This window comes from Anabrus simplex, chromosome 13 (assembly GCF_040414725.1).
Source record: "Anabrus simplex isolate iqAnaSimp1 chromosome 13, ASM4041472v1, whole genome shotgun sequence".
Lineage (NCBI taxonomy): Eukaryota > Metazoa > Arthropoda > Insecta > Orthoptera > Tettigoniidae > Anabrus > Anabrus simplex.
Window position 1 is genome coordinate 48,910,144 of NC_090277.1, and position 27,587 is coordinate 48,937,730.

Below are 27,587 nucleotides of genomic sequence, written 5' to 3' on the forward strand. Positions count from 1 at the left end.
GTATCTGAGCACCTTCAAATACCACTAGGATTATTAATCTGCTGAGAAAGTTAGTTGGACTACAATGGAGGAGCCAGCCACAGGGTGTCTTCCATTTTATTTCACTCATCCTCATGAAGAGAATTTTCTTCTTTTCCATTATATGTCACGTAAAATAACTCCTGTGGGACTAAATTCAGGCACCTGAATAAACGTAAAAATAGTTTGTGTGATGTAAAGCCATTATTATTGTTATTATTTCACTTATCTCTTCAGTTTGATTTGTACTGAGCAAGTTGGCCATGCGGTTAGGGGTGCGCAGCTCTGAACTTGCATTCAGGAGATAGTGGGTTCGAACCCCACTGTCTGCAACCCTGAAGATGGTTTTCTGTGGTTTCCCATTTTCACACCGGGCATATGCTGGGTCTGTACCTTAATTAAAGCCACAGCTGCTTCCTTCCCACTCCTAGCCCTTTCCTATTCCTATTGATATCATCTTAAGTTCTTCAATCTGAGGCATGGTGGAAACACTATTGAAGAAAAAATATGTATCAGTTCAAATTTAGAAATAATTTCATCAGGCAAGAGTAATAGCTCATAGTCTCATCAGCTTAGCTTCTATTTGGCAGAGATGATACAGTCTTAAGAAATACAGTTCAAATCCCTTCCTGACACGGTCACAAATAGCTGTCTACTGCGGGAGATCTCTTTCTTTGTTGCCAGAACCCCATTTAGCAGCCATCGAATTGGAGGAAACCAGGGTAAAATAAAATTATGTTAAAAAAATGTTAATTTACATAGCTGATTATCTTGTATTCGCTAATGAACTATGTAAATTCATATTGCCTGTTGTCAGTATGTTAAGATTATTCAATTATCATCAATTTACAATTGTGAGTTAATTCAAGAAATAAGAGTTCAGAACCAAGAGGGTATCACAGAATGTCAGTGTCAAGGTGGCTGTGGGACACAGACTTGCTACCAAGGTGTTGCTAGTATCCGTTGTGTTATCTATTTTGGAAGATTACCGTATGTATGCCCATATGTATGTGAATTGCAGACTGAAAGGGAAGGTGTGCAAGTCATTAGTGCGTCCAGCTCTGATGTACGGTGCAGAAACGTGGCCCATTACTGAGGCCCAAGAGAAGAATTTAGAAGTGGCAGAAATGCGTATATTACGCTGGATGTGTGGGGTCACCAGAGAGGATAAAATAAGAAATGAGCATTCCATACAGTTTGTCAACGTTTCGAATACATTTCAATATTCTTTGTCAAGGCAACTGAAATACCCCTATTTGATCCAGGGTAATCAGTCTCCTAGGCAGCTAATCAACTACCAACTGATCAAGTATAACTAGCAGGTTAATCACATATAAACAGGATTTTTGTTTGTGAGAATCAACAGTTGGTAGGATGGGACCCGCGCTTCTAGTGTGCTTGGGTGGGGCCATTAGGAATGGGAAGAGCCGGCTGTTATGTACTTCCACCCATTTCGTCAGTGACGCTCATGATGTCAGAGCAACAGGTGCACCCCTCCACTGCGCAATGCATAATTATAAAATTTCTTGCTCATGAAGGAGTTCAAGCGACAGTGGAGGAGGCGGTGATGCTATTTCATTATTTCTATTATTTGTCATGCGGGAATCCTAAGGTAGAATAAATTTTAAATCGGGGCACGGCAAATCCTGTGTGCCAGGTTGCCATCGCGCCTAAAATTCTTTCTTTGGTGCCTTATTTTTTGAGCTGAGTATAATCTCCTCCTTTATATGTTTAATTCCCAGTTTGGTGTCAGTGAACTACACTAGAGTCCTGATAATCCGAACCCCGTTAATCCGAAAGTCCGGTTAATCTGAACTGAAATATTCATTTTTTTTAAAAAATCTTCTTATTGAAATGAAAGAGCATATTATAGAATGAATAGACATATTTTACTAGAATAACTTAATGTGAACATAATTACATATCATAAACCACTAATCACTGGTCGTTTATCTTTACAAAGTCCGTTAGTTCCTTTTGCCGTAGAGATTGGAACCTACTCGAAGATGCAGATTTAAACCAGCGTCTCATAAACATCACATCAATAGGCGTAGCAGCGGAGTGTTGCTCGACGTAGCGTGCGACAATTTTTAAGGCAGCCGCGGCATCTGAATGTGACACTAGTTGTACTGCACTGTATTGTAGAAACTATTTTCCTCAGAGACGGTTGAGGCGCTGGCCTTCTGTCTCCAACTTGGCAGGTACGATCCTGGCTAAGTCCGGTGGTATTTCAAGGTGCTCAAATATGTCACCTCGTGTAAGTAGATTTACTGGCACGTAAAAGAACTCCTGCGGGAGAAAATCCTGGCACCTAGGCGTCTCCGGAAACCGTAAAAGTAGTTATCGGGACGTAAAAACAATAACATTATTATTAGAAAATATTTTCCGGTTAATCCGAAAATTTCGTAATCTGAACAGACTCCAGTCCCAGTTAGTTCGGATTAACGAGACTCTACTGTATTGCAAAGCGCCTGTAATAATACACAACCCCATTACATTCTAGGCGATTTCTGCTTTGATATTAATTATATTATATAAGCAATAAGCAATAGGAGGAAAATTAAGATGCGTAGTTCCAGATCTCTCCAGAACGATTCCTACACCTTGTACTTAATATTAATTATGAATTCAGTACGAATGTTTGGGTGTCGAGAAAACCTCTCGTAAAAAAGTATTAATGGCATAGAAATAACTCAAATATTCTTCTTGTGTAAATGACACAAATACCCTGCGATGCTCCTTTACTATCACAATAGAATCTCGTTTGCTATTAAATTGATTATTTCAACAGAGCTATTATTTTAAAGTGAAATAGAATGTATTCTCGTGGAATTTATTTCCATACGTTGACAGGATACGAAGCTCCTAGGCGTGTGCATGGACACAAAAGGCTAAATAAGGATATCTTGTAAAGTACAGGTTGTTCCTTGTATCCTATTTTAGATATGTAGATAATGTTTAAATTTTAAGTTATTAATCCTTTAACATGACAGACTAATACATACAAAGGAATTGTGCAGTTTGGTGTTGTCAATGACAATATTCACTTTGCTGTTCACATTTTACAATTTACAAGTTTCTTAGAGCAGTATCAAAATGTATGTATGCAACAATTGGCTAGTTTCATAAATTTGTATACATTGTGGCGTGTCTTATTTAGTTCAGTGTCCTGCTATCTTTATATTTTATGGTAATCTGTTGTGTATAAAATCACAATATACCATGTTTTATTTTTCAAAAGGCTAGATGCCAGTATATTAACGATGCGAATACACTAGAGTCCTGTTAATACGAAAGTCCGGTTAATCCGAACTGAAATATTCAATTTAAAAAAAATTCTCCTTATTGAAATGAAAGAACATATTATAGAATGAAGATTTACTTGCATTTTATTAGTCATACTTTATTACACTAACTTAATGTAAACATAATTACACATCATAAACCATCAATCACTGGTCGTTTATTTTTACAAAGTCTGTCAGTTTCTTTTGCTGTAGTGATTGGAACCTACTCGAAAATGCAGTGTTAAACCAGCTTTTCATAAACATCACATCAGTGGGCATAGCAGCGGAGTGTTGCTTGATGCAGTGTACGGCAAGTTCTATGGCGGCCAGTGCATCTGCATGTGTGTTACCGTATTTTATCAGTTTTAGGAGACAAGTTTTAATCTAGTTTTAGTCGTTTCCTCCTCTACGGGTTCTTAACTACCGTACTGTAATTTTGTACAGTATTTCATTAACGTAACTGCTAAAGAATTGACATTTCAAATTACAGTATGTACTGTATTGTAGAAACTATTTTCCTCAGACGGTTGAGGCGCTGGCCTTCTGACCCCAACTTAGCAGGTTCGATCCTGGCTCAGTCCGGTGGTATATGAAGGTGCTCAAATATGTCAGCCTCGTGTAAGTATATTTACTGGCACATAAAAGAACTCCTGCGGGAGAAAATTCCGGTACCTAGGTGTCCCTGGAAACTGTAAAAGTAGTTAGCAAGACGTAAAAACAATAACATTATTATTAGAAAATATATTCTGGTTAATCCGAAAATTTTGTAATCCGAACAGACTTCGGTCCCAATTAGTTCGAATTGACGAGACTCTACTGTACTAGAAAAATTACCTGGCTCCTAGGTTTGAGTGCTGACTCCTAGATTTATAAACATTTTGTCATGGCCTGTTTTAAATGATTGTTTTATTTCTGTACCATTCTTATAGGCCATTTCACCATGGAGGGAAGCGTACATTGTATCTGGTGGATACAGTGTCACTGGTGGCACAACAGGCTGCTTACATCCGTCACCTGACCGACCTGAGTGTGGGCGAGTACAGCTCGAGTGAACAGGTGGAGTCATGGGGAGCAGACGAGTGGGAACGGGAATTTGTCAACCTTCAGGTAAGTTAGTTGCTGCTGTATTCTGGTGTTTCAATGGGCTTCTGTCAAATTATTGTAAACAATTCAGCATTATCATAGGTAGTATAAGGAGAGCTTCAGAAATTTCCTAGAGAGAATCTGGAGCAAGAGTTGTATTTATTGTGACTATTTAGTGAATTGCTACAATATTAAATAAATAATGGTAATAAAAGTATGTAAATATGAAATAAATCAAATAAATGAGTATTCATAACCTATGCAGAGAATAAAACTTGCAGCATAGAAATCCTCCTCCTTTCCTCTTATGCAGCTCCTGTCAGGTCGGGGCATTTATGTTACTTCTTCACCTTCCTTTCTCTTTCCACCATTCCTCTTCCATCGTTTTGTCCCATTCCAAGTTTCTTTTTCTTGCACTCCTCTTTTTTAAATCGATCCACCTTGTTCAACCGTTTCACTCTCTTTCCCTCGAAATTTATCTCTATCATCTGTTTTGGTATTCTTTTCTCCTCTGTCATCTTTACATGTCCAAACCATGTTAGTTTATTCCTATCAATTCTCTCATTTAGGTTTTCTATTCCGACTTCCTTTCTAACATCTTTGTTTCTCATTCTGTCTTTGCTTGAACCCAGCAAGTTGGCCGTGTCATTAGGGTCACGCAGCTGTGAGCTTGCATTTTGGAGATAGTGGGTTCGAACTTCACTGTCGGCAACCCTGAAGATACCAACATAAATGGTCCGTTATTGGACATTGGTTTTCCATGGTTTCCCATTGCCACACCAGGTAAATGTTGGTGCTGTACCTTAATTAAGGCAATGGCTGCTTCCTTCCCACTCCTAGCCCTTTCCTGTTCCAACGTCGCCATAAGACCTAGCAGTGTCGGTGCAACGTAAAGCAACTTGTAAAAAAAGAAAAAAAAGTTGACAGTTATTTTATGTTTTAAATATGTACTAATAATAATAATAATAATAATAATAATAATAATCGTATGGCCTCAGCTACCGTGTGCAGACATTTCAATTTGACGCCATCTGGCTGTCTGCTCGTCAATTTCGACGTCCCGTTTTACTCTAGGCCCCCACTAGATGGCAGGCCGAGTAAACCGAAACTCTCTTGGGCGTCTATGGCTGAGATTTAATTAATTTTGTCGGGTAAACACCAAATGTGTCACCAGAGATCTTTTACATGCCGACATCGTACGACATGGAGGGTCGAATGGACTTTTTTCCGCCCTTCAAAAATCCGACTACCTCTGCCGGTTTTGAACCCGTTATCTTGGGATCCGGAGGCCGACACTCTACCGCTGATCCACAGAGGCAGCTAATATGTACTTATTTATTAAATTTTTTTTAAAGAACAGGACCAGTTTCGACTCCACAAAGTCATCTTCAGCTGTCATACATTTACATTAGACAACACATTCTCGATAGTAATACCTTGCCAAATTTAAAACAATTTTGTATTGAATGACATCAAGTAGTCATGTTTTCGAGTGGTTATCTATCCTGTTCGTATATTCAAGTTTGCTTGAAGACTAATATTAAAAGTAGCTGTTTTTTGAAACACATTGAAAGTTTACATTATATGGTAAAAACACATTACTATGTACATTTGTACTATCACCTTTCAAGTTGTACAGATAAAACAAGTTCCTAAAAAAAAACATGTATACAATGTTATTGTAATACTATTTAACACATTAGAGACCGAGCCTGAGTGTGAATCAGGGTGGGGTGACAGCGCAGACTGACCGCGCCCGAGGCTAACTCGGGCCCGCGTATTTCTTATATTGTCAACACAGCCAGGTCGAGAATCGAGCGGAAACTATACGTACCACATTAAAGAGCTTTTATAACAGCTATATCGTGCGTTCGTGTCCTCTGTCGTTGTTTTCTTGAACTTGTAGCAGCTTATTTTTGCTCAAGTTCGCTTCTACACTCCATGCTTCCAGCCTTGCTTCCAGCTGCTCAAGGCGCGCACTTTCAGAGTTTTGTTTACATCGTGCGAAGTGTTTTGTTTGTGCTATCTTGATTGGATCATTGAATGAAAGTGGAATTGTAGAGATTTTAGAAGTGATTTTTGATGACTGTGGTTCAGAAGAAGAGGTAGATAATTCAGATCTAGACCCTGATTTTGAACTTCATGTTAGTAATGAAGGTATTTATAACCTATTCTATCATATTCCACCCAGGTGTGATTTTGCACTTTGTAGTTTATTTAGCTAATGTTTCATGATCTATATATGACTGGAGATTCATTTAGAATGATGTGACGCAAGCGATGATAATTCAGAAGCGGGGAATGATTCACATTCGCCGGGTACTTTTGGTGATTTGGATGCACTTGCAAAGCCTGTGCAGATAAAGGAAAAGCGTAAAATGGGAAAGTAATGAGAATATGGACATGCTGGTGTTATCCAATGTGTTCTGCAGTACTTCGTGTCCTTGAATGCTTCAAACTATTCCATACTAAAGCTCATTATGTGTAAGAATTTGTTGTCAGACTTTTTTTTTTGTTGTTGTTGCAAAAGGCATACTGTTGGAAAATGTGTAATGTGAAAAGTATTCAATAGATCTTAATGCAACTTTTTAATTTGTAGAATAGACCCTTTTAATTTTTTGATGATATATATGTGTTACACTTGCAAATTACCTACTATTTTTGACAATTTTTTAAAATCATTCAAAATATGGCGGTCTGCCTGCCCATATGCCACCTTAAGACATGGTCTCCAATGTATTAATCAGTATTTTAGTGTGCGATACATAGTATTGAACAAGGTGGATGAATTAATACTTTCATATTGTGATATAGTGAAAATGGGAAACCATGGAAAAACATCTTCAGGGCTGCCAATAGTGCGACTGCAGCTATCGTAAAGCCAAGTATTTAAAAAAAAAAGAAATTAATGTATGTATGTATGAGGGCTGTAAATAAAGTAGTGGCAATATTTAATGAACTAACAAGTACAATTGCATTACATTCCTTCCTTGTAGTCACCTGGAAAGTTATTACCTTTTTGCCAAATGTCGGGAAGCCATTGGGGACCGTTCGCAAGGCATTCTCCGTTGATGACAGCTACGGAACTCCCTACTGCGCAAAGTACAGACGCCACATCAGAAAATCTGCGGCTGCAGTGGAGTTCCTTCAACTTCGGAAACAGGTCGAAGTCAGAAGGACTCACGTCTGGTGAGTTTGGAGGGTGTTCCAGGACCTCCCAATTCCACCGTTGCAACAAGAGTTTGACATTATTTGCGACATGACAATGTGCATTGTCATGCAACATGATAGTGCGATTATCTTGCAATAAACATGGATGTTTGCGCCGCATAGGCGGATGCAGATGTCGCTCCAGAAATTGGCAATAGTAGTCACTGTTGACGGTTTGTCCCTCAGGCACAGCATGTGTAAGAATAACACCCTTATAGTTATATGCCATGTTCAGCATAAGCTTCTCCTGACTTGAGTTCCTGTCAAAATTTCTGTGGATGTGGCGAACCTGGGTGATGCTATTAATTCGATTGACTCTTTTATTCAGGCTCGTAGGCTTATACCGATGTCTCATCAGTGGTGACAATACACTGCAGAACTGTGTCTTCTTCATTGTGGTATCTGTCCTCATGGATGTGCCAGCCAGTGCATACCAGCATCATTTCTGTACGTCGGTAAGTTGATGTGTAACCCAGCAGGATGCAATTTTCCTCATGTTAAGACATTTTGTCAATATGTGCCACACTGGTTGATGACCGAGACCAACCTCTACGGACAATTCCTGGACAGTCGATCAATGGTCTACAGAAACAAGGCCACTCACGATGTCAATGTGATTTTGAGGAATCGACAGCTGACCTGTGTGGTGCAAATCCGCAGTCTCATTCCAGCCTGCACAAAATGCTTTGACTCATCGTATAGCCGTCCTATATGGAAATGCATTCTCGCCACAGGCTTCACGTAATCCTTGATAACACTCTTGATGCTTTTTTGCCACCTGGAACCTCAATTTTAATCGACGAATGCCAATCACGTTTTGAAAACATGCTTTACAACGGTGAAATCAACACTCTTCACTTCAGTGCCACACAGCAACAACACTTCCAAATGGATGTCTGCCAAATGCACATTACACATCGAAAACAGCGCTACCTGATCGCTCCCATTTTCTATTTGCGCACGCTCGATCTCCTGCGAGTGTCTGGACTATGTTTCCACTACTGTATTTACAGCCCCCGTATATATGTATGTATGTTCATTTTCTTTAATGAGTAAAAATGGTTCGTCTTTACTGTAGTCACCTGCTGTTAAGTACTGTATTTAGAATGTAATAACTATGTAGTAAACTTAACCAATATTGTGTTATTTAGGTTCTCGTAATGACAAGCGATATCTGCTACAACATCCTTAAAAGTCACTACTTGTCATTCAAGGACCTGAACCTAATTGTGTTGGACGAATGTCATCGAGCTGTCAAGAAACACCCCATGAGGCAGGTGAGGTGAAGCTTTGAATTAAAATTGGAAATTAAGATTAATATTTTCATATACAATGATAATTGTGGAAATTACAATCTTTTGTTTTGGATCCTAATTTTTTTTTTCGTGTGTCCTTGTGTCTTTCCATGTTTGCTCTAGACTTCTCTTACTGTTGCTCCTTCTAACCTCATGGATCTATCATTGTGTTTATCCTATTGGATGTTCCTTTTCATATTTATTTGTTTATTTCCAAGAGAGTATTGAGTATTTAGTAATAATTTAGCAGGATGTGAGGGGAGTCTTGAATATAAACACTTCCACTGTTCCAGAATATAGCTGTGAACATTCGAAGGGTGAAACCCCACAAAAGCCACTCGGTCCACCTATCTGATACACGTTTTGAAGTGTCTATAAAATGCCTTGTTGGAGTACGGTGTGTGGGCCTCGTCGGACTGGACACTTGGGATGGACACCACTGATCATCATCATCATCATCATCATCATCATCATCATCATCATCATCATCATCATGATGAAAATTTTCATTTCCCTCCTTTAAGGGGAGGGGCGGGCCACCTAGAAGGTAATGCCTTCTCTCTGGCCAGGAGATTTGGCGGTTTGGGGGTTTGATGGAATAGGGAGATGGGTTAGGGTGGTATGACATTGTGAGGGAGGTGGGGGTGGGGATTTTGGTTCTGGCTGTGTTCTTTATTACTATTTTAGAAATTTTACAATTGTTTCATGCTATTTTGGAGATTTTACAATCGTTTCATTTTTACAGTGGTTTCATTAACAGTTCACAATTGGTGTATTCTTCTGGCGATGCAAGCTATCGTGTGATAAACACAAATGCAATGCTGACGTACTAGGGGATAAATATATCTCCACTTGTTGTTTATGCCCTTCCGGGCTAACATGGCCAAAAAATATGGCTTCCGATTGATATAACTAAATAATATTCAGGAAACTCAATTGTCAAGCGAAGATCATACTCGTCTTAACCTAAACTTAAGCGCTAAGTGTCATGAAAATCACATATTCATTTTTCCTTGATGCTGTAATAGATAAACTGAGAAACAGATGGACAGCAAAACTTGAACTGAACCTGACTTAGATAATTCTTTCTTTCTTTCTTTCTTTCTTTCTTTCTTTCTTTCTTTCTTTCTTCTTCTTCTTCTTCTTCTCCTTCTCCTTAATTTCCCGTTTCCAGTTTTCTGGGTTAAGAATCAACGTCCTCCACAGTTCTCTCTCTCCACCACTCCCTTCCTTCCTCCAATTTTTCTTCTACTTTTACTCCTCTCTTCTCTATACTTCCCTTCACCATATCCATCACCTCTTTCTGAGCCTCCCCTGTTGTCTTCCTCCTATTATTTTCTCAGTCAATACTCGCTTTGGGACTCTATCCTTGTTCAATCTCATCATGTGTCTTGCAGTAGGGAAATCCAATTCCCTCTATGATTTCTATGTTTCTGATTTTAGCCCTTCATGTCTTGCCAGTTATTCTTCTAAGGAATTTTATATCGGCTGGTTGGATTCTGCGTACAGATAGACCTTGTTATATGCAATAGTTACGTTCCGCAGAATTGCTGCGCATACCGAATTCGCGTAAATCAAGTCATTTTATATGTAAAATGGATAGGTTTCTGTTTACTGACATACTAATTTTAAAATAGCAGAAATTCTTAGTATTTTTACAAAAACTAACCATTATTATGTTTCTGAAACGCATTTTATGCAAAATTTATACACTTAAAAATGTGAAACACACAATAATAAACTAAAATAATTTCATTAAGTCCATCTACATACTCTAAATAGGTGCTCTGGATCATCTACGTCGAATAAAAGGACAATGCTGTATTCGGTTCAGTTTCCGCTGTGGGTTTAATGCAGATCCTTTGTAGCTGAAGTGTTCTCACTAGGTGCTTGACTTTCATTTGAAGTGCTAATTTTTTTGCAAAGAAATGTTTAGTTGTTGACTGCTTAGTCTTCTCTGCCAGTTGATTATACAGCTCCGTGTAACATTTAAGACAATGTTCAACTTTTTTCTTCACTTTTGCACTCTTACTTCTTCAGGATCATGTTCTTCAAAAATTGCCATTGCAGCGTCGATCATTCTGAAGGCCTCGGCCATTTTCTTTGTTCTCAGCTTTCTAAGAGGCTGAACTTCCTCGACTTCTGTTTCTACTTACTGTTCTCACTCAAAATGGTCAAATCTTCGTTGCTCAGATCTTTGGAACGAGAGTTTTAGGAGGTCACACACATTCTCTTCATTGACATCAGTGAATCAGATCTGTCGTGCCATGTCTGCAATTTCTCTCGTTGCACTGGTGATGTCACTGATCACTTCATCATCTAGCACTGACACAGCAATGGACCACAGTTTTCTCCATACGCTATTTGTACATTTCGGAATCATGTCGTAATATCAATCACCATCGTAATATTAAACTGTTGCCAGAAAATCTTGATGGTAAGTTCGGCATTCAAATCACATTCTTTCATGAGATTGGAAAAAGTTTTATGCAGATAGTATGCCTTGAATGTAGAATAATTCCTGGTCCATGGATTGTAGGATAGACGTAGTGTTTGATATCAGAAATAGGACTTCAATGTTTTTTATTTGAATCAATAATGGAATGTGAGTGGCTGGCAACATTACCGAGGAGGAGAAGAATTATGAAAGGAATTGTTTCTTTCTCACAGTAGACCTTCAATTCTGTATTCAGTTCATTAACAAAATAGTCACTGAAAATAGCAGAAGTCATCCAACCGGGTTTTTTTATTTGCTAGTTGTTTTATGTCACATTGACCCAAATAGCTCTTGTGGCGAAGATAGGAGAGGAAATGCGCCATGGCCTTAATTAAGGTACAGCCCTAGCATTTGCTTGGGGTGAAAATGGGAAACCATGGAAAACCATCTTCAGGGCTGCCGACAGTGGGGTTCAAACCCGCTATCTCCCGGATGCGAGCTAACAGCTGCGCACTCCTAACCGCATGGCCAACCGCCCGGTCCAACTGTTTTTATTCCATCTCCAATGAACTCCCAGCCTACTTTTGTCACAACCTTTTGACGCCCTAGATTTGGTCACTCTAATCCCACTTAAGTTAGTAGAAGATTGAGCAGTTTTTCAAATTTATTATGCATTGTCACGTGGAGTTGTCACTGTGGGTTCATTAAGTTCCAAAGCACGCTGAATGTCAACAATACGCTCAACTTTCTCATAGCAATCCAAAATTCTAACTTTGTTTCTAACAAATAATACTTTCGTACACGCTTCTTTCCTTCAACAGGCACACTTTCTTTCCTTTTACCTGGCATTTTAAATACGTAACTTGTCAAGTGCAACTTCACAGCTCTACTGACCAGAACTGACGATTGACATCTCTACAGAAGATGTGCATAGAGATGGGCTTGCCCCATTTAACCTTGACACGCTATGTAGTGTACGTTACAGAGTTCAGCACGCATATCTGTACCTGCCTTAAGGCATTACAGCTTCCATGTACTCTTAACAGATGGTAGTACTATACTTAAAACCAAAATTGCGTATATGCGAAATCGCAGATAACAATCCCGCTTGTAACGGGGTTACCTGTGTGTCAAAATTTGAGTATAATACGTTGAGTACAGAATTTTCTTGCTTTTCTGTTGGATGTCTTGGTTCCATACTATACATTGGTGAAACCCATTGGCTTGTTGGATTCTCTTTCCAATGTTTTTGTTTATTTTCCCATCTTTTGCAGGTATACTCCCTCTTCCTCCCTCCCTCCCTTCTTGTCATCACTACTGTCTCACTCTTCTCAACACTTATTTTCATTCCATATTCCTCTGTCTCCCAATTCCATACAGTAAATTGTTCTTGTACTTCCATTTCATCTTTTTCCCCCATATGACTCTGTCATCTGCAAAGAGTAAGGCCTTTGTCTCTTTGTTGTACACTCTTGGGGATTTCATGACTGTGGTGAATAGTAGAGGAGGTAATAGACTTCCTTGTCGAAGTCCTGTTCCTACATTGAACCAGTTTGTTTGTCCTATCTTACTTTTCACACTACTTACACACTTTTCATACATGGCTTTGATCATTTGTACTTCTGATCTGCCTACTTCCGTTTTTATCAATGCATCCTAGACCAGTTGCCACGGTACAGTGTCATATGCCTTCTCAGTCACTAAACTCTTTCTAAACTCCCATCTTTTCTCCATCATGTCCCTTAATGCAAAAATTAGATCAAAAGTTGGTCTATCTCTTCTAAGTCCATTTTGCTCTTCCTCCATTTCCTTTTTTACTTTCTTCCTCAGTCTTCCCTGTAATATCCTCTCAAAGATCTTTGCTACGTGAGAAATGAGGGTGATTCCCCTATAGTTGCTACATTCTTTCTTATCCCCCTTCCTGATTATTGAGATTATCAGACCCTTCCTCCAATCTTCTGGTTCTTCTTTTTTTTCCCTCTATTCTTTATTTATCCAGTATAAAAACTGAGTATCAGATTAATATGCAAAAGGTACAGTCTTAAGGATTATTTTATATATATTATTTATTCCCACTGGGCGAGTTGGCCATGCGGTTAGAGGCGTGCAGCTGTTAGCTTGCATCCGGGAGATAATGGGTTCGAATCCCACTGTCGGCAGCCCTGTAGATGGTTTTCCCTGGTTTCCCATTTTCACACCAGGCGAATGCTGGGACTGTAACTTAATTAAGGCCACGGCTGTTTCCTTTCCGTTCCTAGCTCTTTCCTGTACCATTGTTGCCATAAGTACTATCTGAGCCGGTGCGACGTAAAGCAAGTTGTAAAAAAAAAGTTTTTATTGCCAGGCTGGATAACTCAGATGGTTGAGGCTCTGGCCTTCTGACCCCAGCTTGAAAGGTTTGATCCTTGGCTCAGTCCGGAGGTATTTGAAGGTGCGCAAATATGTCAGCCTCGAATCAGTTGATTTACTGGCAAGTAAAAGAACTTCTGCGGGACTAAATTCTGGTACTTTGGCGTCTCCGTAAACCATAAAAATAGTGAGCCATAAAAAGCAATAATATTATTCTTTTTTTGAGATTTTTTCAGCCGTTAGAGACCACAATAAGCAACATTTACGAATTTTTAGAAGCTTTCTTTGCAGCCCAGTATAGTTGTATTCTCTCGCTGGCAGCCTGTCTCCTTTCTGCTGTCTGTCCGCTGTTCTGCTGTTCTTCTTCACGAAAGCACTTGAGGTTATTGATCTGGTGTCGGTACTTGGTTCTGTTCGCAATGTCTTCACGATTCAGTGCAATTATTTTTAGATCCTTCCTGCCCTCGCTGAACCACTTATTGCATGTGTTAGGTCTACTATCAAGTATGGTAAAAATTATTATTATTATTTGCATTGGTACTGATAAACAACAAGGTATGTATAGAGATCTTATAGTTCAACCTTTTCTTTTTTTCTCTATAGATTATGCGGGAATTCGACTTGAGCTGGGAACCTCGAATCTTGGGTCTGACTTCTCCCTTACTGAACAGCAACAGTGATCCCAGCAGACTAGAAGGAGAGATCCAGCGCTTGGAGCTAACTTTACACAGTACTGCTGAAACAGCAAGTGATATTGTATCTGTGTTGAGGTAGGTTTAATTGTTTGTGAGATTTATCATCATCATTGTAATAATAGCCTCTTTTGTATATGCAAAAAAAATCAGTTCAGAGAGGTGTCAGTGCTAAGGAAATCATACCAAACATAATTTATAGGACAGAGAAGAAAAGAGTTTTGGGTAAGAATTATCAGTCATATAGTTATGAGGGTATGTAGGGGTTGTAGTAAGGATGTAAAGGAGAGAGAGTGTAAGTCTCTGGTAAGACCTCCAATTAGAGTATAGTGCCAATGTATGTGAGCACCACATTTCAGAATAATATACCCAAAAAATCCTAGTGAAGAACTCTCTTTAAATTAAGCATTGGTCTAATCCTATTCAATCAATCAATCAATCAATCAATCAATCAATCAATCAATCAATCAATCAATCAATCAATCAATCAGTCAACATTGATCTGCATTTAGGGCAGTCGCCCAGCTGGCAGATTCCCTATCTGTTCTTTTCTTAGCCTTTTCTTAAATGATTGCAAAGAATTTGGAAATTTATTGAACAACTCCCTTGGTAAATTCATACCCGCCAAGTATTCCGTTTTTTCTGTAAAATGTACGGATTTTGAGTGTGTTTTACAGTTGGACAGATGAACAACTTTATTGTATGAATTTTGAATATCTGCGCTTGTTTTCACTTTCTGCGGTCAAATCAGATTTGTTTGACTTTCGATAGTTGCTGGTAAAATTCACAACTAAGTATTTTTTATTTTCCACCATGTCGATACATTAGTTGCTTAAGGCAACTTATTGGTTAAAAGTGGTACATGTTTTGTATATTATTAATATCTTCAGCCACATAACACTGTTTAGATGAAAAATTCATATATTGACAAAGTATCAATGCTTTGAGAGAAAGTGTCCTTAAAAATAGCATAAGATTAAATGACAACATTAAAAAATAAAAATATGTAAATTCTTTTTACGGTTGAAAACGGTTGTCAAGGAAACACTTGTACAATAGTCCATAGAATATTCTTTTCTTAAAAGTTCATGTAAGAAAAAAAGGCAATTTATAAATTAAAAATTAAAATTTTTTTTAGTAATTGTTGAAATGAAGAAATCTAGGTTTCATAATGTGGCTATTATTACTATTGGAGATGATAATATCACTAATTCCTAGTTGTCAATTCTTTTAAAATCTGTTTTCCTCTGGAACAGTATCTCTTGTCTTTTTTATGGTCTTTTGTCTTGTGTAGTAGTGATGTGTTCTCTCTTGTTCATGTACCTGAGGTGGTGGAGGAGCAGGGGATATTGGTGTGTCATTAACTTCCTTGTTGTTACCTTCTGCTTCAAAGGGGGAGGAACACGTAGGGCTATCTGGAATTGGTGAGAACATTCCATGTGGATGAATGAGTGAACTATTCATGAATGAATGATTAATAAATAATTGGATAATTAATGAATGACCTGTATACATGCATGCATGAAGAGGTCTCTGTCCCAGTCATATATAACCTCCAACTGAGGAGAGAGCATTCGTTAATGAATGAGTAAATGAATGATTGAATGAATTGAATGCTGTCAGCCTACATCTGCGGCAGCCCTGCAAATGGTTTTCCGTGGTTTCCCATTTTCACACCAAGCAAATGTTGGGGATGTATCTTAATTAAAACCACAGCCGCTTCCTTCCTAATCCTAGCCCTTTCCTATCCCTTCGTTGCCATAAGACCTATCTGTGTCGGTGCGACGTACAAGTTATAGGGAAAAAAAATCTGCGGCATTCTGACAGAACTTATTGTATTTGTATGGATTAATCACAGTAATAAAGGATTGATTTTTCTTTTCTCTACAGATATTGTGCCAAACCAAAGGAACTTGTCGTGGAATATAGCCTACCTCAGGCAGGCAGCTTACATGATACTCTGGAGGCAACACTCTTACATGCACGAGAATTTATGATCGACCACCGGTATGACCCTACAGAAGTTTATGCTGATGAGTTCCAAGAAGAATTGCAAGCCATTCCCGATCCAAAGATTGATCCGTTAAGGATATGTGAAGATTTCTTGAATGTTCTTTATACATTAGGTAAGGTAATTTTTGGTTGAGTGTCTGACTGTAAGAGATTTTATATTCTTCGAGAGGTACTTGGAGGGTTTTACAGGAATGATAGGCCTTGTTTAAGAGCTTTTTCAGTGTATAATTCTTTCGGTCAACGCCATAAATATGAATGAAAACATACAACCTGTTTTCCAGTCAGTGACCGGGTCAGGGATGGAATGAATGAAGCCCTCATCTTGCGGTGAGGATAGAAATTGTGCCGGCTGCCGAAACCTGTCGCACTCTTCTGGGGCAATGGTTAATGACTGACAGATGAAATGAAGTGATAGTTTAGAGTGTTGCTGGAATGAAAGATGAGAGGGAAAACCGGAGTATCCGGAGAAAAACCTGTCCCGCCTCTGCTTTGTCCAGCATAAATTTCACATGGAGTGACCAGGATTTGAACCACAGAACCTACTGGTGAGAGGCCGATGCGCTACCGCCTGAGCCACAGAGCCTGACCAACACCATAAATAGTTCAATGTTAAAATAACTTATACATTATTAACATAAGCTTATTCCATATTATCTTCTTCTTCCCCTTCTTTCACTACGGTCTCTGTAGGACCACAGGCAGCTTTGTCATGGTTTGAGTTTTTGTCTTCTCCTGGAACCTCTTTTTCCTCTACATTCTCTTCTCCCACTCTTCAGCTGATATTTTCAGCATGACGAATATAAGAACCAAGTGTGATGACTCGACTGTTATAGCGTGGTAGTTTGTGGACCCGCCACTGGGAGCACTGCAAACGTCGGTGTCCAACACGTGCTTCAATAGACCGGCAAACCATGTGTAGGAAAGTGTGGGAGATGTTACTGTGCGAGATATTGCAAGTCAATAAGTTGAATTTCCTTTGCTTTCAGTTCCTAAACTCAGTTCATTGTGTGTTGAGCACTTAAAACACGTGTGTTATGTGGCCTGATTAAATTAATAGTTCAACACGCCGTACAATATTATCGCTCAAAAGGCGCCTAAAAAATGCTAATCGAAATTTAATTCGAGCTAGATCCAGTCTAAACTCAGCAAAATCGAGAATTAGTTTATTGGAGAAGCAGGTTAGAAATATACAGTTCGAAACTCTTCGATTGAGTTACCATTTGGCTGGGTACGTTCTTAAGCACTCTTCTAAATTTATTAAGTGTTCGCCCCGTGCCCATTCTCTACGTGATAATAATCATAGTACATTTTCAGTTCTCTTCGAAATAAAAGACTACGGTTCAAGCAATAATGAAGTGTTTTTTAACACCCCCTTCGAAAAGTATATGTGACATTCTTTTCCAGGCCGAGAAAGTATTTAGTGAAAAACTGAACTCAAAATCGATGTGGAGCAAAATATTTTTTGATTGTATCGATTCTATAGACACAATTTCAGTTGATCCTTCAGGTGCTGGCTGTTGTCTTCAACATGTTATGGATATAATCCCCAGCCTTGTTTATCATTATCTGAAGTGCTGATTTTTCTTCAGAGATTTACAATCTCGAACATCCGCCAAATCTTCACGCAGGCTTTCGAAAGTCCAGCAACCGACAAACTGAGATGGTAAGTAGAGTATTACCTTTAAATAGCTCATGGATGTTTTTTTAATATGCTGGGAGTTGTATTATTTATGTATATATACACTCGAGTAACTTGTACTTTTCGCAACATGTGATGGAAGTCGTAGCTCTTATTTCCGTGTATGATATTTTTCCATTGTTCTCTGCCGTGGTATTTTAATTGTAATCTCTCATTTTTAAAATAAAAGACAGTGTATATACTTATCAGTTACGGAATAATACGTTTCCTGTGTCACCATTCCTAAGACCAGCTGATAGGTATTGTGGAGCTACCAAACTCTAGCGCTGCCTGGCGGGGCGCGTCTGAACTCGATGAGTCATCACACTTGGTTCTTATATTCGTCATGTTTTCAGTATCCTCTTCTCTTGTCTTCCCCATTGGTGCTTCTCTGTCCTCCTCCTGTACTTTTCTCTGTCATTGAGCTAGCCACCTCTCTGGATCAGAGTGTCGGCCTGCGGATCTCAAGATAGTGGGTTCAAACATGCCAGGAGTAGTCAGATTGTTGAAGGGCAGGAAAAAGTCCATTCGACACGGTGTGTCAAACGATTTTGGCATATAAATGATCTCTGATGACACATTTGGTCATCATCATCATCATTGTCATTTAGCTCTAATATATTGGTTGGTGTATATTTATTTCTCCAGTTCTCTGTCCCTTCCACCTTGATCCCATCTCAGCACAGTCCTTCGGAGTTCAACAGCCTACTTGGTTCCCGTCTTTCCTCTTGTCCTACCCATAATGTCTGGCTGTTTTTTCGATGTCCATCCTGATCACATGTCTAGCAATCTTGCTCAATTGAGCCATACATTAAAGAGACACTGTACTTTCTAATTAAAATTTATTTTACAGTGGGAAGTTATTTTAATTAGAAATTCTGAAGTAAAAATTAAAATGGAAATTAAACTTCGAAACAAAAATTGGAAAATGAAGGACTATTTCTTCTTCTTCTTCTTCTTCTTCTTCATTTTCTGTTTCCAGTCTTCTGGGTCGGGTTGTGAATGAAGGACCTCCACAGTTTTCGCTCTCTTCACTGCTCCCTTCGTTCTTCCAGTATTTCTTTGACTTTTACTCGTCTCTTCTCTATACTCTCCTTCACCATATCCATCTACCTCTTTTTGTGCCTTCCCTTATAAAATGGAAGTAATTCAGTGCCATATGTAGGTTATAATTGAATTAAGAAAAGATATTTGAGAAACATGGAATGAATCAGAAGTGAATTAAGAAGAAATGGAATATTCAAGCAAATAGATGATGATTATGGAATTATGTGCGTCAAATCTTGTACATGAAGGTAGTTGATATGAAGGAAGAAATATGATAATGAGATATGAAGCAGAGGATTTATATGAAGAATGAGTGAATAAGAAAAAAACTGATGGTGATACTTATTATTTCGTCGATAAAGAAGAGAATGATTTATAGCAGTGGTTATAATAATAAGATTGATGCAATTTAAGGTTAATAATATATATTTAATTCCATGATGAGTGATAATTCGTAGATATTCCATATCCAAAAGTGAATAAGAGTTGCATAGCTCACATATAGAAGGTAGGCACGTATAAGTCGTCAAGATAAATCCATATAAGGAAAGTTGAGTAGAATATTAACCAACATTAACCCAGATTTCAACCAGAGTCATGTTTGCTTGATAGATAGAAATATATCGTACTTATTTTATCATATTTATGCTATTGGAAAGGTTACTCACACATAATTGCTAAAGATTGCTAATGATTGTGAGGAGTAAGAGCCTCCGTGGCTCAGGCGGCAGCACGCCGGCCTCTCACTGCTGGATGCCGTGGTTCAAATCCTGGTCACTCCATGTGTGAGATTTGTGCTGGACAAAGCGGAGGCGGGATAGGTTTTTATCCGGGTACTCCGGTTTTCCCTGTCATCTTTCATTCCAGCAACACTTTCCACTATCATTTCATTTCATCTGTCAGTCATTAATCTTTGCCCCAGAGGAGTGCAACAGGCCTCGGCAGCCGGCACAATTCTTATCCTCGCATCCTCGCCGCAATTTGGGGCTTTCATTCCATCCCTGACCCAGTCATTGGACAACAGGTTGTAGGTTTTCATTTTCAATGGTTGTTCGTCTTCTTAAATGATATGCGATACCTAGTCTCATAAATAGTGATGAGTGAGGTGTTGTAATTTATTAATGACTTGTTGGCATGTTTCATGTGACACATTTATACAGTTGACCTAAGTTATAGAATTTATGAGGAGGATGATATCCACATGAGCTATTGGTAATGATGATAATGATAATTTTGAAGAGTGCACATGTGGTAAATGACTTACCGCTTATCTTTTTCCTGACGTATCCATATATAAAAACTGATGTGATTGATATCCTCGATATTATTGATATTAATGATATGATGAAAGAGTGAAGACATGAATATTCAAGGTTCGGATATTTAATTCAAGGCAACGGATTGATGCTCAATAAATTTTTCCAGATAGATGTGTAAATTTTGTAATAAGAAATAATATAGGGATTGTAATCTCATTCATTCACAGAAAGAAATGAATCAGAGATGTGGTTTTAATTTATTGGTACAGAATTCATGAAATAATTTCATACTTATTTTCTACTTTTCAATATACATAATTGTAAATGTTATATTTTAATCAAAGATCTTTGATGAATCAATTCAACAGTTAACTAATTTTTAATGAAGATAGATATTTCTTCCCAAAGATACTTCATTTTTCTTTGCTTTTCTAGAATTTCCTATTAGAATAAATGAGAATTATCAAAAGTTAATGGCATTTTTATGTTATACTAAGATAAGCAGACAGTAATAGTCAACTTTAGGTTAAGGATTACGAATTATACTACGTAAAAATGATTGATCAGCACGATGGAGACGTCCATCAGCTCTATTGAAAGGAAATCAGCCGGCAAATACAGCTATCTAGTGATCTCTGTGAATCCACAACCTCAGGGCGAAATGGAAATTGGAATTTAATCGAAAACAAGCTCGTCTGGATTTCTTCGCGACCCGCCCTGGACGTGGGAACGGTGCAGTATATTTTTCAAATATTTGAAGTTTTTCACAACTTCTAATTGTCTTCCGTTTTTCCTCTTCCTTCTTTATTACCTCTCATCATCACTACAGTCTTACTCTTCTCCACACTCATTTTCATTCCATATTCCTTTATCTCCTGATTCCATACATTAACTTGTTCTTGTACTTCCATCTTCTCCTCATATTACTATGTCATCTGCAAAGAGTAAGGCCTTTATCATTTTGCTTCCCATTTTTTTGTTGTACACTGTTGAGGATTTCATCCATGACTGTGATGAAGAGTAGAGGGGGATTATACACTTCCTTGTCAAAGTCTTATTTCTGTTTATGAAGTAAAAATTAAAATCGAAATTCAACTTCGAATCAAAAATAGGAAACTGAATGACATCATCATCATTTTCATTTCCCCTTATCCAGCTCTTGCTAGGTCAAGGTGTTGATGGTACTTCTCCACCGTTCCCTTTCCTTCCACCACTCCTCTTCAGTAATTGTATTCCAGTCCAGTCTTCTTTTTTTTCTTATACTGTTCTTAACAGAGCCTGTCCATCTTGCTCTGGGCCTCCCTCTTGCCCTCTTTCCTTCTATCTTGGAATCTGGAGGCTGACACTATACCACTCATCCACAGAGGGAGCTAAAATATACTGTGAAAGTTCTTGAAGACAAGAAAGAACATCAGCCAGTTGGCCGAATATCTGCCACATTCTTTTGTTTACAGGAATGTTTAAGTTAAGGTAAGCAGACTATAGATTATTGGTGTGTTCTTACCCACCTGGTGGTCATGATCGTGGTCATCCAAGTCTGTATGGTCAAATACCACGGTTAGCCTTCGAGTCCCATTGGTTTGAAAAATTTCACCTTGAAATTGTGTGCCAAAAGCTTGGATTCAATTCTAAACTCTCTGTAGTGTCGTATGTTGTGAGGACATGACAATATTTGGGAATGTTAAACTTGGAGCTTTGAGGAGTAGGCTTTGTGCTGGCACTGGATTTCTCCCCCTTCCTATTTCATTATCATTATTATCCCACATCCAGATGCCCAAAGCACCCATGGACGTCAGATACAGTAGAGTCTCAATTATCCGACCTAAATGGGACCTGGGGTACATCGGATCACCGAAAATGTCAGATAATACAGATTAACTTTGAAAATAAGCTGAAATAAACGGTAAGGCTATACTATTCTTCTTCTTCTTCTTCTTCTTCTTCTTCTTCTTCTACGTTTAGGCTTACGATGGACCACGTGGTTCTTAACTCTGGTGAGCTCTTTTCTTCCTCTTAGCCCAGTATTCTTTCATTCTAGCGCTATGGATGTCTTTTCTTTCGTGAGTCCATTTCACTCCTACTCCTGGACGCAGTGATTTAGTTGTTAGTGACTGGAGAGAGTCAGATGTCTTGACTAACTTTCTGAATTTATCTCGGTTGTAAATGTCAATGGATCAATGTTTAGGTATTGTAGGTCTTTCCATACTAAATTCGTCCATTTGGCATTTGTTGCTTTCCCTCTAGATACAGTGTTGAAGATTCTTGAAGTGAGTCTCTGGCTGTCCATCCTGACTACATGACCATAGAAGATTAGTCTTCTCTTCCTCATAGCTGTTGTAATGCTCTCTATTTTACTGTACAGTTCCTTGTTGTGCCTGATTCTGTAGCCATCTCCTTCTTTAATGGGACCCATAATCCTTCTGAGGATCTTTCGCTCTTTCAGTTCTAGTTTTCTGAGTTGTCCTTTCCGGGTCATGTTTAGGCATTCTGAGGCGTACAGTACAGATGGTCTTACTACGGTGTTGTAGTGTCTAAGTTTAAGATTCAAGGAGAATGATTTAGACTTGTATATGTTCTTACAAAGATGATAAGCTCTTTCTAATTTAATGCATCTACTCTTCATTGCAAGATCCTCATTAACATTTGGGGTTATCCACTCTCCAAGATATTTGAATGAGTTGGCCTTGTGTATTATTTTGTCCCCCAAAGAAATGAAGTTGGGTGCTTCTCTGATGTTTGTCAGAAATTCTGTTTTATTGACAGCGATCTTTCGCCCTGCTTTAGCTGCTATGCGTTCTAGGGAGGATAGCTGGAACGTAGCTTCTTCCATACTTGAAGCTAAGAGTGTGAGGTCATCTGCGAAGGCTAAGCAAGTAACTGTTAACTTGTCTTTTTTGTAGCCGACTTTTAATCCAGAGTTGTCAGCTAGTGTTTTCGTCCATTCCCAAATGACCTTCTCCAGCAGACAGTTAAACAGGATAGGGGACAAACCATCTCCCTGTCTAACACCTGTTTTGATCTCGAAGTTTTTTGATAATACCCCTCTGAATTTGACTTTGGACACGGTGTTTGTCAGAGTAGCCTTCACAAGATTCAAAGTCTTCTTATCCAGTCCCATTTCAGTCAACGTCTCAAAGAGGGACTGTCTGTCTACCGAGTCGTAAGCCTTCTGGAAGTCAACGAAAATTGCTACATAGGGTGAGGTGCTGAGGTTTTTGTAGGTAAAGATAGTTTTGAGGTTCAGAATCTGCTCTGTGCATGATCTTGACTTCCTAAATCCAGCTTGGTACTCTCCTATGCAGGAATCTAATTGTGCCTCCACTCTTTTAAGCAATGCTTTGGAGAAGATTTTGTACGTCACTGATAGGAGAGAGACCCCTCTATAGTTGTTAGGGTCTAACTTGTCTCCTTTCTTGTGCAGCGGGTGGATGATAGCTGAAGTCCAATACTATACTTTATTATTAAAACAATGACATGTTTTATGGTACTCTATATATCGAATTATCAGTTCAATTGTACAGTACATGCAGTATTGAACGAAAACAGTCCAAATGTTTTATGAAAAGAAACTTGTCAACAATGTCTGCTTGCCTGCTGATTCACGTTTCCTTGCTGCGAGATCCTGCCATCGACAAAAAATCAACACCACTGTTGCCCTTGCTTCCTTCTGTTGCTCAACGTAGGTTAATGCCTTTTCCAATGCACTTAATCCTTCACTGTGAGTCACCGTTTTCTCCTTTTGTTCTACAATGCTTCATTCTTCTTTATCATCTTCATTTTCGTTAGCATTCACAAAATCAATAATATCAGGATCAGTTAGTTCAAACAACTGAACTTCTGCACACCACTTACATCTTGAGTCGTAGTATCCTCACAGCCAGGAATCCAGTTCAGTAAGGGAACAATGTTTTCTATGTCTTCTTGTACCACCTCCTCTCGATGTTCACCCTCACTCAACAATATGTTCCAAGACTTTGCTAATATCGTTGTTTTAACTTCTTTCCAAGACTGCGCTATCCAGTATGCCACGTCTTTCATGTTGATTCATTTTAACTTTTCTATCATGTCGTTGCCATTGTTCATTTCCTCTATCAGGGATGAAAGGAGTTTCCACCGATATTTCCTCTTCAGTGTTTCCAGCACAGCTTGGTCCATTGGCTGGCATAATGACGTCACGTTAGGAGGGAGGAACTTGACTTTGATGTCACCACTTCTAAATTGCTCTTCATTTGGGTGTGATGGAGCATTGTCTAGTAGAAGAAGAGTTTTTCTAGGGAGATTGTTTCAAGGTAGAAATTTTTCTACATCTGGAACAAACTGTGTAAAAAAAACCCCACAGTTTTAAAGATGTCAGCAGACATCCAGACAGCCTTCTGATTTGTGTAATGGACTGGAAAAGCGTTAACAGAAATGTTTTTAAATGCCCTATGCTTCTTTGCTTTACCGGTCCTAAGCAATTTTGATTTTTAGTTCTCAGAAACTTTACTACAGGCAAGAACAGTAACTCTTTCCTTACTATGCTTGTAGCCAGGTGCAGACATCTCGGTTTGGGCTGCGAGAGTTTTTGATGGCACCATGTTGAAATTTAGCCCAGTCTCATCACAATTAAAAATCTGATCACCAGTTAATCCTTCAGCAAGAATTATTTCTTGAAATTCCATTTTTTATTTCATAAGCTCATCAGATTTAGCTGACAGTTTTTCTCCACAGATATAAAGCTGCCTAATGCTATACCATTTTTCCACCAATCAAGCCACCCAGTACTGGCAGTAAAACCAGGGTCCCTTTCATCAAACTCCTTGAAATACACCGCCTTTCCTTGCAGAATGAGGCCTGATATTGGCAGGCCCCTTTCCCGGTAATGAGTGAACCAAAGAAATAGTGCTTTTTACTTTTCGTACTCACATTTTAAAATTAATTTTCTAATTTTCAGTGCATCACTTGTTGCCCTGGTAGAGCACCACTTTTCAGTTTCTCCCTCCTTTTTTTTTCCCCCCCCAGTCTCCCACTGTAACACGTCCAAACACCATAATCTGAAGCCACTTTTTGAAGAGTTTCCCCGTTGTCCAGTCTCTTTAACGCACTCAACTTGTCTTCCATAAAAACAATCACTTTCTTTCGTTTACTCTCCATACTCACAGAGGATATGAAAACTATAACATCCGCACCCAACCAATACAATAGCAAACCTTTCAAAAACGAGTAGGTTGGTCGTCCAATCAGAATTCGTCTTCATCTGTGAGTCAGTAGGTGACTGAACAGCCCAGTAAAGGAGGCACAGAATTTTCCGCAGAGATGGCATATAGTCCCAGGTGAAGCATCCATTGTTCTCCTTTTTCGTTCTTTTTCCTTCCTTCATTGCCTCTTATTGTTTGCTATTCACTTATGGTTTTCTTTGAAAAGTAGTGTGCCGTGATGAACTAAAGATCTCTCGATTGAGGGCTAAGGTCTCCCAGTTGTTGACATCAATGTGGCACATCTTCATGTTAGCCTCAATTACATTCTTAAATCGCTTTCTCTGACCTTCCAAACAGTGTTTACCCACTGTTAACTCAGAGTAAAGCACTTGCTTTGGAATGCGATTGTCGAGCATGCGTATTACATGCCCTGTCCATCGTAGCTGATGTCTTAAAACCATGGCTTCTATATGGGTGGTCTGTGCCTCTTCAAGTGCGCAAGTCCCAAAGAGTCATTGTGAAATCAATTCTCGGATTACATGCAGCAATTTTGTTAAAAAGATTACACATTCTGATTGTAGGTTATATGCAAAATTCTCCTTAAACATTGCTGTTGATATTGTTCCAACTTTTTAATATGCCACCTGTAGTATGTCCAGAATTCAGATCCATATACTGTATATGGTAAGCTGGGAACTACAACTGAATTGTATACGAGGATCTTTCTTGCAACATTGACATCATGACTGTCAAATACTCGTGAACGTAGTTAGGCAAAGGATGCTCCAGCACGGCTGATTCTAAATTGGATTTCCGAATCTACACTATACTTCACTGAACAATGACTGAAGATTCGCTGCACCTGTCCTTGAGAAAAAAACCTGTCCTACCACCAGCAGTCAGGCCAGTGCTTGCCCCACGGTCACACCGTCCATACCAGGTGTCCCAGAATTTAGTCTCCACCGGAAGTTCAAATTAAGTCTACCAGTGTTGGATAATACTGAATGTTAGAAAAGTGAAGGTCGGTTGAGCGAGAGTCTACTATAGAAAGGCCTGCACCAGGCGGCAAGCCAAATGTCCTTGGACACTCCTGGCACTAAAAGCCATATGATAAATAGTGTGCTTATCATTAGTTCCTAGCTGGGCTGAGTGGCTCAGGCGGTTGAGGCGCTCGTCTTCTGACTCCAGCTTGGCAGGTTCGATCCTGTCTCAATCCAGTGATATTTGAAGGTGCTCTAATACGTCAGCCCCGTGTTGGTAGATTGATTGGCAAGTAAAAGAACTCATGTAGGACAAAATTCTGGCACCTTGGCATCTCCCAAAACCGTAAAATATTTACTTAGTGGGATGTAAAGCAAATTCATTAGTTCCTCTCCTTCTTTGATGCCTAGAAATAATTCCCCGCCCTTCCACAGCTTATTAACTGTTGTTTATGATGACTTTATAGGTCCTTGGTGTGCTGATAAGGCAGCATATGTCCTTCTCATCCAGATTGAAAAATTAAAGGTGAAGACACCTTACGAGAGACATTTCCTGTTGCTGTGCATGATTTCAACAGTGATGGTCAAGATCAGGTGAGATACATTGTGCATTTTATTATTAACAATTCATTCTGTACTGTGACAATGTTGCAAAGTGTAATAGTCTGTAATGATTATGTAATCCTGTGCAATATCATCTCACAGTGGTTTATCCTTATAATTATCATTATTTGGCATATGGCGATAATTTTGTTTATTTATTTATTGATTAATGGATTTATTTATCTATTTATTTATTTATTTATTTATTTATTTATTTATTTATTTATTTATTTATTTACCACCAACAGAGACATTCTCCATTCATAGGTGGATTTATAAAACATAATACACATTATAAAGAACACAATTTGTAAAAAAAAAAGTAAATAGTATTAAAATATGAACAAATAAGAGAAAGAGGAAAAACAAACATGAGAATACAATAAATTCATTAAATTTAGCATAAATATTATTATACAGAAATACAAATTGCCTAATATAATATTTTAACAAAAACCT

At 38.6% G+C, this 27,587-nt stretch overlaps 1 protein-coding gene across 1 annotated transcript in view; it reads left to right on the forward strand.

The window, feature by feature from the left end:
- Dcr-1 (Endoribonuclease Dcr-1) overlaps window positions 1-27,587 on the forward strand; it is a 189,283-nt gene that overhangs the window by 28,026 nt on the left and 133,670 nt on the right. The window contains exons 4-8 of the mRNA XM_067157086.2: window positions 4,235-4,412; window positions 8,750-8,875; window positions 14,283-14,449; window positions 16,262-16,497; window positions 26,993-27,119. Coding sequence (XP_067013187.2) covers window positions 4,235-4,412; window positions 8,750-8,875; window positions 14,283-14,449; window positions 16,262-16,497; window positions 26,993-27,119 — 834 coding nt within the window. The remainder of the gene's footprint in view (window positions 1-4,234; window positions 4,413-8,749; window positions 8,876-14,282; window positions 14,450-16,261; window positions 16,498-26,992; window positions 27,120-27,587) is intronic.